This window comes from Trypanosoma rangeli, assembly GCF_003719475.1.
Source record: "Trypanosoma rangeli strain AM80 chromosome Unknown Tra_15.4_contig_00372, whole genome shotgun sequence".
NCBI classification, from domain to species: Eukaryota; Euglenozoa; class Kinetoplastea; order Trypanosomatida; family Trypanosomatidae; genus Trypanosoma; species Trypanosoma rangeli.
Window position 1 is genome coordinate 1 of NW_021706119.1, and position 10,918 is coordinate 10,918.

Genomic DNA, 10,918 nt, shown 5'->3' on the forward strand with positions numbered 1-10,918 from the left:
GTTGTTGTGTGGAGTGGTTGCCCTTTCAGACGTGTTCTGCGTGTGCGTGTGCAAGCGAAAAAGAGTAAAATAAGAAATGACGGTGGAGGAAGGGAAAACAGGAGGAGTGCAAGGGACAAGTCACAGCCGCAGCGGGAGCGGGGTAGCAGTGCACCGGCCACGCCCCACATAAAGAGAGGCGGAGAAGAATTACAAGCTTGACACGAACAGCGCAGGCACCGCGACTTCCAACCCTCCGACGTCGCTGGGCACCCACGCAGCAAAAATAATAATAAAGGCCACGAGGAGAGGGAGAACACAAAAACGTCGTCTCGAGGAAGAAAAAGGCAGCAACACGCACACGCGCAGAGGGAACGTTAGACGAAGCATCCTTCCCTTCCAATCCCCATATCTCTCCTTCTCGCATAAGTCACTCTTCCTGTGCTTCACTCTGTACCCCCCTAATATATTAGGGTTATGAGAATGTCGTTGCGTTTTCATTGCCCTGCTTCGCAGGACGTGAAAAGCACCGCCCAAGAAATTCCGTCACCTCGATAAGCGTGCCGCCATGCAACCTCCACAGTGTGTCGTCACTGAAATCACATCTCCGAGTCACGTTTGTCATGAAATCTCCATCACCGTCTTCATGTTCAGAAGGTGGTGGCATCTGAGCGAGCGCTTGCTGTACTGCCTGTTCTCCTTCAGAATGGATGTGTTGCAAAAGAATCTGAAAAAGCGCAATGAGGCGGTCCATGATATTTGTAGCTGCATCCTGAAGGAACCAACGACGTCCACGCGAGGCCTGCGGCACGGTTCGTAAGGTCCTGTGTAGCGCCTGTCGATGCCGTTTGCACCGCTCCACGAGCTCAGCTATTGCCTGCTCAGTTATTTCACTGCAAAGAAGGGAAAAGTAAAAGAAATCTTCCCGACGGGCATCGCGATCCGTCCAGAGACGCAATGCATTGTTGCTGTTGTTCACACTTCTCCTCCCGGAGAAATGTGTGAATGTCGGAGAAGTTATCCGTTGCCGCCGGGGCGCTCCCCCGTGCTGCAGGCGATGCAAGTATTCCAGAGCTACCCGCGGGGTTAGGAAGTGCCGGTAGTACCGTGACGCCAGAGATGCAAACAGGCTAAGGGCTGCACGGTACGCCGTTTCTTCCGCAGCGATACTTTGTAGTTGCCGCTGTCGTACGCGCTCTAACGGGTCCATCGGATTTCTGCCTACCACCGCAGGAGACATGCGCCCCGGCTCTTCCATTGCCTGTGGTGGTTGTTGCCGCGAGATGTCTACGGAATGACCGTCAGACACGCGTTGCAGCCATAACGTGTCACTTACACCGTTGTGGGAAGCAATCCCCTCCTCAGCCTCTTCCCCTTTTTCTTCCCCGGCATACTGCAGCTCCTGCCTCTCCACAGCCGGAGTGTAGCGCGGCCCCAAAAGAATGAAATCGCCTTCACGGCGAGAACTCTTCTGCAGGTCGTTAATGAACCTACCCACATGATGCCCCACCATACTGTTGCCGGTGCTGGATTGAATTGGGGATACTGACACACTGCCGGCCGCCCCCTCCTCCTCAGCGCCGTCAGCCGCTAACAGCTTCCTGCTGCTGTTGCGAAGGTGATGCAAAATGAACCACACAAATACACGGCACACATGACCGTGTTGCGGTCCAAGTTTCTGCCGCTGCTGTTGCACAGAAACCCAGCGACATTCGGGTGTGAAGTGGCCTGCCACCCACCCACGGTTCTCCATTCCCCGCTGCCGCCGCCGTCGTTGCTGTTGCTCCTGCCGCACTAGCAAGCGCTCAAGCGCGTCAAGCTGCGGCGGGTGTCCCTCTCGATGCTGTTGATTCACTTCATTCATTATGGTGCCCGTCACGTCCACAATGAGAAGGTCCTGCACTGCCTGCGACGGCATAGACTGGGCAAGCGCTTCCATGGCATCAAAGAGCACCTCCTGCTGCTCTGCCGTGCAGTGCAGAGAGGCAAGCACGTCCAGAAAGCACTCACGCACCAACGGCGCATACCACAGCATCACGCCAAGCAGAGAGATTGTTTCGACCCCAGCGCTGCACAACACGTCCTCGTGCGACCGGCATGGCGGAAGCCCGTCGCTGTCGTCATTGTCATTGCAACCGCCGCGGCTGCTGTCGACAATGACGATGTGTTTTGTCGCATCTAAAATTACCTGCAGCATCGTTGGCAGGTACGCAACTAGCTTGCACGTCAAGAAAAACAGTGGCGAGGAGGCTCGCTCAAGCACGTCACGTACGAGCCGCACCATCTCCGCCCGCATAGATGATGTCACAAACGTACGTGCGCAAGAGCCCTCCGGCGGCGTCTCCAGGCACGCCATCACGGCGAACAGCAACTGTTTCTCCACACATGTAGTCAACAGCACCGAGGCCTTGCGCTCGGCGTCGTCACCCCCGTTCGGCTGCTGCATTACGCCAGCGCCCCCCAGCAGTCGATCAACGCTTCTCAACGCGAGGCGAAGTAGCCGCACCGAGCCTCGAACAAGAAGGCGATACCGCCGCAACTGCTCACCGCAATCGTCGTCCCAACTCCGAGCATTCACGGCTGTCGGACCCGTAAAAAGATGCACCAACACGGTGGCACACACTTCTGCCACCGATACCGCATCAACGCGCTCCGTCGCAGACCTGGTGGGTGGACACTGCCGTGTCGCATCCTTCCACTGCTCGTGTTCCAGCACCAAAATCAGTGAACCCAGCACTGGCTGCAGCACGGCAAAGGAGTCCCCTGTTGCCACAACGCCAAGCAGACATCGTAGCGAGGGACTTGTCAACCACCGCCACCAGTAGACGCACCCATCACTGTGCCCAGCGTGAAGGTCACTGTCCAGCAATGAGGACTGTAGACCTGCGTACAGCGCCGCGGCCAGAGATTCCCTTACTGATGCGTTGGGATCGGAAAGAATGCATTCGGCCACCCTTCGACCCCAGACAGCGGGGTCCATCATGTGCCGCATTCGCGCGATGGCAGCAGACAGCTGTAGAAGACCCGCGCGACTTACGTCGCAAAGTACCCGCGCCGTCACCACCCGCTGGGTGTGTACGACGGGTTGAAACAACAAGGTGTGCCAGAGATGGCAAAAGAGGCCGGTTTGACACAAGGCATGCCCAAGCGCATCTCGCAGAACGTTTTGAGTCGCGACTGCCTTTTCGCCGCTTGGGGATGTCGTACGGTTGTAAGGGAGTGCCGTAGAGAGTTTCCCGCCAACACGCCTCTCCTCAGCGGCATCGTGGAGACACAGCTGAACAATGTCGCCAAGTGAGCGAAGCGCCGCAAGTGTAACGGTTCCTGCAAACCACATATTTTGTCTAGTAGCGGTGGCGAACTCCTCTGGAGGGTCCCCTGGCAGCACGTCGAGGGGTTCCATGCGGCTCGCGTCACCCCCACTCATAAGCACGCGCGCAAGGCATTCAAGCACAGCACAGTCTCCACCACATTTGGACGATGATGACGACGACAACGACGACGGTGATGATGAGGAGAATAAGAGAGGGGTAAACAAAAGACGATACAGGGTGGTATGCCAGGACAACGGAGGGGGGCGTGCAACGCCGGCAACGGTCATGTACTGCCGCTGCCGCTCCTTCACTTGGAGTGTGGCGGGGTCGACGGCACTGCAGAGAATTTTTGGCAACATGCCGAGCAGTTCAACCACCTCCGCTTCTGAGGCAATGTCGCTCCTACCACCACTACTACTACAGAATGACCCGTGACTGTTGCTGCTATTTCCAGGATTCCTTGCAGCGCGGCAGTGGTAGTCGAGTGTGGCGTGCACTGTGCCCAGAATGAGTTGCAGACTGCTCCGTTCCTCCGCCAGCATGTCGACAGTACCCGTCGATGTCCCAGCTGCACCGCCCGCGGCATCCCCGTGCATACGACCACCCTTCCTCCCTTCTTAACCGCTTGAGAAAAGAGAGACAGCGCCAAGTGGGAACAACAACAAACGATATCGTATGAGCAGCGGAGAGAGGAATAACGAAAGATGGCGCAATGCATCAGTGAATGTCAACCACAACAACTAACTCCATCAATGCGGTGCCGCAGAGTAGGAACAAGATGGAACGTAGCCGCAGTGGGAGAGGGTGAACGAAAATTTATACGGCAGCCTCACAAAGAGAACTACACGATGTGCAAAAAATAATAATAATAATAATAATAATAAAATCGTAACGAGAGCAAAATTACCACCCGCAGCTCTGCAAATCCTCACCAAGGACACTGACGGTTTTTGCATTCAACGGCACATAGCCGCAGGAAAGAGACGGAGGGACCGGCTCCACTCCCACTGTAGTCAAGAGGCCTCGCTTTGTCACCAAAACGTACACCCGCGATGAAGCCAACTCATCAAAGCAGATGGCGAACCTGTAGCCCTCGCCGACAAGCATGTGTCGACGGTACTTGAAAGTGGTGGTGCGTGCCTTGTCAGTGGCCAGACTAGAGTCTGTTTGTCTGAATGACCCGCCACTCTCCGGTGACGCACGAGTTTCTTGCGTTCGTGGTTGCTCACCTTTACCTCCATGCTCCACCGTTTCCTCGTCTATGCGCACGCTTACGGGGACGGCGTAGCTTGGTAGCGCGGCAGAGCCACCCTTCGCCCCAGTGAGCAGACCGTACAGTTCGTTCTGCAGGAACCGTTTCTCGTCCTGAAGGGTCATCCGCAGAGCGTTGGCGCCAGTCTCTCTTGCAGCGGCTGCGGAACGCACGCGGGCCTCCCCCAGCGGCGTGAGCGTCAACTGCGCCATCCCAGCCCGTCCCTCGTGGTGGGGGACGCTGACGCCGTACACGACCGCCTCCTGCACGGAGGCCGTGTCCCCCACCACCTTGTTCATGGCATTCATCACTTCCGTCGTCGACACGTTCTCGCCCTTCCAGCGAAACGTGTCGCCGACGCGATCCACAAACGTGACGAACCCCATCGCGTCAAACTTCACCAAGTCACCCGAGATAAAGTAGGCGTCGTTTTTTTTTGAAGACACCGCGAATCACATTCCTCCGGGTCTCCGCAGCACTGTGGTACCCATCAAAGCGTCGAAGCCCAAAGACGTCAAAGCCCTGAATAATTTCCCCCACAATCTCGCCGGTTTCGCCCACGTTGCAGTACGCAGAGCACCCCTTCGTCGGGTGACGCCACACCTCATCGCGATCAAAATCGTACTTAACAACGCGAAAGGGCAACAATGGATTGAACTGTGTGGAGAGCCAGTAGATCGGGGTAGGGAGAAGCGGCAGGTGCCCCACAACCCCGGGAACATCAAACAGGTTAAAAAGAAATATATTCCCCTCCGTTGAGCTGTAAAACTCCACCACCTGCGCGATACCAAGGGTGTGCTTGCACTCATCCCAGATGTCAACACGCAATCCATTACCAAATGCAAAGGGGACCACCCAGCGAGTTTCCCCTTGGTTGCCATTGCCAATGGTTTTCCCAATGTTGTCCCCCTTCACACTATCAGAGTGTGTGCCGTGCACAACGGCGATGTTGTGCGGCACAACCTGCATCTTCTTTTCATAATGCAACGCGTACCGGAGGATCTCCCCAATGTACTGAAACACAGTGACTCGGTACCGTTGCAGGTCTCTTGTGAATTGCGAAGCACTGAATTTACTTCGTATTATCATACGGGCGGTCGGTGCCAGCCGCGGTTGCTGCTGTTGTCGACCTATCTTGCCTTTATCACCCTGTGGTTTCCACTGATACAACGTCACCGTACCTGCCGCACGCTGCTGCTCCTGCAGAGCCCGTAGCAAGTGCCCAATGCAGAACACGCAGCCTACTGTGTGGTACATTGGTAGACAATTGTACACCGTGAGAATATTGAGCTCGTCCTTGAGGGGGGAGCAAGAGCCTGTAAACATCTTTTTAAAGCTGGACCACCAAGTATCGTTGCCACTTCCACCACTGTAGCTCTCGTGCTGCTTCCTCAAAGTCTCCATCACTTTCCCTCGGTGCGAAAGCATGGAAGAAAGAAAAATGGCGGCAAAAAACCTCAAGTGACTAAATCGCGCCGCTTTGGGAAGTCCGGTTGTACCCGAGGTGTAAATATGCAGCACCGGCATCACCGGAAGAAACCGCAGCAGGGCTTCTCGTGTTGTATTCCGTATGCAGGCACCGCGTAGCTGCTGCTGCTGCTGCCGCTGCCTCTGCCACCCCGTTGCGGCTGCCGCTTTGTGAGCTGCCGGCGGAGCGCAAAGAATACGTGCCTTGAGGATAGTGAAGGCGGACGGCTGTGACTGTAGATCGTAGTTGGCACGCACAAGATCGAAGAGGTCGATGCCCGTGGGATTGCTGTGATTACTGCAGTGCCACGCCTCATTGAAGCGTTCGCAGCTCGTCGAGCATCCACAGCTCTACTCCCTTCGCTGCTTTTCGGGGCATTCAATGGCGCCGCTCGCCAGAGAAACACCCTTCGGACGCACGGTGGAAGCTGCACAGGCCTCCTCTTTCTTTCCCGATGCTCGCCCTCCCCAGACAGGTCGTCCTCGTCGGCAAAAAGAAACGGGACGTACCTCTCCTCCATCACCAAAATCTCCGCCGCGGAACACCTTAGGCTGTGTAACAACATACTATGGTTTGCGAGATTAGTGTTAAGAAGAGCCGTGCTGCAGTGATGATATACTGCAGCCCTCTTAGCTCCACTATTTTTCTCCGCTTCCACTTCCTCCTTTGCTTGCGGCCTCCCTGTGCCGTAAAGGGCATCCAAGAACGTCAGCCAAACACTTGCCTCGGACACAGCCATCCAGATAAGATTAAACTCGGGGCAGTTATCAAGCATCAGGGCGAGAACATGGGATTCCGTTAACAAGTTTCCGCTATCCGGTGTCCGAGCGGGTGCAGCAGCAGCCACGGGGGGGTGCGTTAGCCAGTACCACTCACACGCCAGAGCCTCACTTAACAAACTTGTTAAACGCGTCGCCTCCTCATACGTCACATTCAATGGAGCACCGCGGAGCTGCATTGCTGGAATGGCCGAATCGGTTGCCACCATCTCAAACGCCACCTGGTGCTCCCGCGGGGCGCAGGCGACAAAACACGACTGCCTCCTAAATGCCCTCAGCAGTGTCATGCTTACGGACTGCCCATGTGTAATCTCCGCCGTTGCGGCAATCTCACAAAGGAGGGATGTGAGACTATACTCGATAACGTCGTCGAGACCGTCGTCCAGGCAAAGACACTTGCTGTTCTTTGAAACGAGGCTGTGCGGTAGAAGTGATTGCCAGGCATCTTGCCAAAACAACTGTGCCCCCCGCAGCGAGGATCGCACTTGCACGGCGGCTAAAGAGCATCCCAGTTTGACGTACTCTTTCGTGGTTATGTATGCGTACTGTGACATGCGCAGCCAATTCCGTTTTCCCTCCATGCTGACGGTCAACATTTCTTCCGTCTCGGGATCCTCGGCACCGCGATGCGAATAGTTATGCATTGTATGTATTTCGGTTAACTCGTCTGGAAGAACTCGGCCGTTTTTTATTCTTTCGTTGCTTCTTATCCTCCTCTTTTAGTGTTCCTTTTCAACGCACGCGATGAATCCCACCAACGAGGCGTCGTGGGATCAAAACAATAGCAACAAGAATGACAGATACACAAAGAAGCGCCACTGGACAAAGTAGGGGGGAAGGCACCACACCTCATCCACGGACCACTCTGTATGCACGTGTGCTGTGGATACAACGGGTGAGGTGCATACGGAGTGGTCCGTTGCGGTAGGAGAGTAAGCATCAGAAAATAACTTCTGCGGGTATTCATGCCGTATTATCGCGTCTCTTCTTACGTTCATTTCCTCACTTAATCTATTCTCGGTTGTACAAAATATACCTTTTCATTTGGTATTTACCTCATTCCTTTCTCCTCCTCGCCAGCTCAGTCGCCCACCTTTTTCCGTACCATCCCATAGGATGGCCAGAGCTTGGCCGCCACGTAAAAGACAGCCAAGCACACACACATGCATTCAACAAGAAAAAAACGGCAAAAAAAAAAGAAATCAAACAACCGGGAAAGAAAGAAACGCGGTAACTCATCCATCCACATTTATTTTCTTCTCTTACCCTCTCCACGGTGCGAGCGCATGTATTCCTCATGCACTGTCCTTTATCTTTTTTTTTATATATACCCGTTGCTAGTTCCGCGCCACTGTCTGTGGTAGCCCTCCCACATCCTACTGGAAGGGTTGAAAGCCGCCCGCGGCGGGTGAATATCCACCTGCCGCGCCACGGCCCCGTCCCCCACGTCCACCACCTCTGTTACCACGCTGCATCATTGCGCCGCCGGCCATCATTCCCATCAGGGCCATCATGGCGTGGTAAGGATCTCCTGCAGTTGCGCCAGCACCGCGTCCTCCTCTGCCGCCGCGTGCCCGTTCAGGGCGAAAGGAAGAACGCTTTTTCGTCACCTATAAAGACATATATATATATATATACATATATACAAAATACAATGTACACAAATGCACACGGGAAAAAAGAAGCAAAGGTCGAATTTCAGTTTCAGTTGAGATGCATCAGAGAAAAAAGAAAGCTTTTAGAAGAGAGAAAAAAAACAAAAAGAAAGGCAGAACAGTGTGTGTGTGTGTGTGTGTGTATGTGTGTATGTGTATGTGTGTGTGTGTGTGTATGTGTGTGCTTTCCTGTAGGAGGGAGTAAAAAAAGGCAAGATTTGGCCGCACATGCGACATAAAAATCCTTAATATATATACGTCCAAAAATATAACGGGCGCGGGTCTTTCGCATTTTATCCTTTGTTGTTGGTGTTATATTTGTGCTTTTTTGTTGTTGTTGTATTTTATTTTCATTGTTTTTATATTAGGGGCCGTGCATCTCTTTTTTTTTCTTTTTTTTTGGTCTGTGTGACTTATCACTGTCTTATTTCATATGTTTCTTGTAGCGATAACTTTTGTTGTTGCTGCTGTGATTTCTATTGGACTGTACTCTCTGACAGGTCCCCTTCTTTTGTTTGAAAGACACATGCTTGGGCTTCACCACACACACTCACTCACTGCTCTGCCTTCTTTTGTTTCTTTGTTTTTGTAGGGAGGGGCGCCGTGCGGCGTACAAAAGAGGGGGGCATGGCTGTGCGCCTCTCCCCCGTCCCCTCCCACCCCACTCCCCTCCTTAACGCATATTCACCGCAGAGGCCGCGCGGGCGCGGGCGCAGGCGGGAATGCATGTGCATTGCATGCGTAAGAAAGAAAGGAGGGAGGGGGAGACGGAGGAGGGCCACAAGCAAGCAAAAGAGGAGGATAAATATTTGGTGGAACTCACGGTCAACATACAATAATGGTGCTTCCCTTGAAGCTGGCGTTATTCTTTGTGTCAATAGCCTTCCCCATTGCAGTGTAGGTGGCAAACTCCAGGTATGCCGTACCCTTAAGCTCGCCCGTCGCGCGGTCCCGCAGGACAGTGCAGTTCAGTATTTGTCCACAGTCAGCGAAGAACTGCGCCAACTCCTCCGGCGTGGTGGTCGGACCAGCATTATCACCCTTCGGCAGGTTCCCCACAAACACGGAGCGGCCATCGCTATCTTTCGAGAACTGGTGCGGTTGCCCCGACGTTGGAGCCATTGCGGATTGCCCAACAAACTGCTGCTGTTGCTGCTGCGCCAGCGCTGCGGGGTCGCCGCCCTGGGCAAACGCCCGCGGCCGCTGTGAGGGGTGCGAATTGTGTTCCGCAGGGGATGCCCTGTCAAAGACGCTCGCAGCATCCATGGAGCCAAACGGCTGTTGTGCTTGTTGTTGCTGCTGCTGCTTCTGCTGTAGCTCGCGAAACTGGCGGTCTGCCTCAAGCTCTGCCTCTATTCTGGCAATCTCAGCGGCCAAATTGTCGTCCATTTCTCGTCTGCAAGGAAACGACAATAGCGGGACCCCCACACGACAGCAAGTGATGTGTATTCTGCAGAGACCACGAGGGTGGCCCGTCCTTCTCTAGCACACAACACACCACGGCGACGCAGTACAAGAAAGCGGGGGTACAGCAAAGAAAAAACGGGGGAAACAAGAAGACATACACACACGTGGCAGAAGGAGCGGGCCCATGTGGAGCTCCCACGCAACAAAAAAGGAAGGCACGCCGCGGTTTTACCCACCTCTCAAGTAATTCTCCTGAGCGGCAAGTAAAAAACAAAAATCATATTATTATTTTTTTTTGAGTTTTCTGTAAGCCAGCGACAGACACACGTGCCCAGCAAAAAAGAAAAGTAGGGGAAGAGGGGGAAGAAAAGCAAGCAAAAATGTCTCACTCCCCTCCCCGCTTCCCTTCTCTCCTTCGTTTCCTCCTGCACTCCTTCAATCGTACACATTCACCTGCTTTTTCTTTTCCTTTTCGTTTTTCTTTTTGATTTACATGCGTTGTTAGTCGCACACATCCCGGCATTTGTCGCCGAAGTTCTGCATCGTGGGACCACTTTTTGTTTAATACTTGCTCCTCCTTGCACTAAAACCCCTTCTGAGTCTTGAGCTCCAGAGCGTCAATCTCCGGTTGCTTCTCCTCCTCCGGTGCACACGGAAAGTGCTGCGCAATAAACCGCACGTACTGCTCGTCGGACGCAACAAGGGCGAAGAAGGCACTACGGTCGTAGCCATCCGCTGCCCCACGACCCTTTTTCTTCTCCTGCAGCTGCTCCCACGAGAGACCTGGGATGGCACCGCAGATGAGCTGGTCAATCATAGGCTCCGTGACTTTGCTTTGACCCTGAGCATACGACAAGAAAGCCGTCTTGATGCGCTGTGACTCTTCGTGTGAGATCTTGACCATTCTTATAAACCAGCTGTGCCCTCCTCCCCTGCTTTCCCGCGCGCCTAGAAAAAGCGAAGCGGCAACAAGCGCAACGAGTAGACAAAGGCAAACCAACCAACAACGAGAGAGTTGCATACACACACACACACACACACACACACACACACACACACACACG

General features: G+C 54.1%; 6 protein-coding genes across 6 annotated transcripts, besides 9 other annotated features; all 6 read right to left on the reverse strand.

The window, feature by feature from the left end:
• Positions 1-454: 454 nt before the first annotated feature.
• On the reverse strand, positions 455-3,889 carry TraAM80_08073 (uncharacterized protein; the record flags this gene model as incomplete). The annotated part of the gene is made up of 1 exon (XM_029384834.1): positions 455-3,889. One exon carries the CDS (start codon positions 3,887-3,889, stop codon positions 455-457), a length of 3,435 nt encoding a protein of 1,144 aa, XP_029235292.1.
• Positions 3,890-4,151: 262 nt separating this feature from the next.
• Positions 4,152-4,177: a microsatellite.
• A 19-nt stretch (positions 4,178-4,196) lies between these two features.
• Positions 4,197-4,931, reverse strand: TraAM80_08074 (fatty acid transporter protein; the record flags this gene model as incomplete). The annotated part of the gene is made up of 1 exon (XM_029384835.1): positions 4,197-4,931. One exon carries the CDS (start codon positions 4,929-4,931, stop codon positions 4,197-4,199), a length of 735 nt encoding a protein of 244 aa, XP_029235293.1.
• A 19-nt stretch (positions 4,932-4,950) lies between these two features.
• On the reverse strand, positions 4,951-6,072 carry TraAM80_08075 (fatty acid transporter protein; the record flags this gene model as incomplete). Its single annotated transcript, XM_029384836.1, has 1 exon — positions 4,951-6,072. The coding sequence occupies one exon, from the start codon at positions 6,070-6,072 to the stop codon at positions 4,951-4,953; it is 1,122 nt and encodes a 373-aa protein (XP_029235294.1).
• Positions 6,072-7,436, reverse strand: TraAM80_08076 (fatty acid transporter protein; the record flags this gene model as incomplete). The annotated part of the gene is made up of 1 exon (XM_029384837.1): positions 6,072-7,436. The coding sequence occupies one exon, from the start codon at positions 7,434-7,436 to the stop codon at positions 6,072-6,074; it is 1,365 nt and encodes a 454-aa protein (XP_029235295.1).
• A 967-nt stretch (positions 7,437-8,403) lies between these two features.
• Positions 8,404-8,453: a microsatellite.
• A 115-nt stretch (positions 8,454-8,568) lies between these two features.
• Positions 8,569-8,631: a microsatellite.
• Positions 8,632-8,737: 106 nt separating this feature from the next.
• Positions 8,738-8,747: a microsatellite.
• Positions 8,748-8,808: a microsatellite.
• A 21-nt stretch (positions 8,809-8,829) lies between these two features.
• Positions 8,830-8,848: a microsatellite.
• Positions 8,849-9,085: 237 nt separating this feature from the next.
• Positions 9,086-9,120: a microsatellite.
• Positions 9,121-9,272: 152 nt separating this feature from the next.
• On the reverse strand, positions 9,273-9,836 carry TraAM80_08077 (putative RNA-binding protein; the record flags this gene model as incomplete). Its single annotated transcript, XM_029384838.1, has 1 exon — positions 9,273-9,836. The coding sequence occupies one exon, from the start codon at positions 9,834-9,836 to the stop codon at positions 9,273-9,275; it is 564 nt and encodes a 187-aa protein (XP_029235296.1).
• Positions 9,837-10,308: 472 nt separating this feature from the next.
• Positions 10,309-10,345: a microsatellite.
• Positions 10,346-10,437: 92 nt separating this feature from the next.
• TraAM80_08078 (uncharacterized protein) lies at positions 10,438-10,758 on the reverse strand (the record flags this gene model as incomplete). The annotated part of the gene is made up of 1 exon (XM_029384839.1): positions 10,438-10,758. The coding sequence occupies one exon, from the start codon at positions 10,756-10,758 to the stop codon at positions 10,438-10,440; it is 321 nt and encodes a 106-aa protein (XP_029235297.1).
• Positions 10,759-10,875: 117 nt separating this feature from the next.
• Positions 10,876-10,917: a microsatellite.
• The last annotated feature ends 1 nt before the right edge of the window (position 10,918 follows it).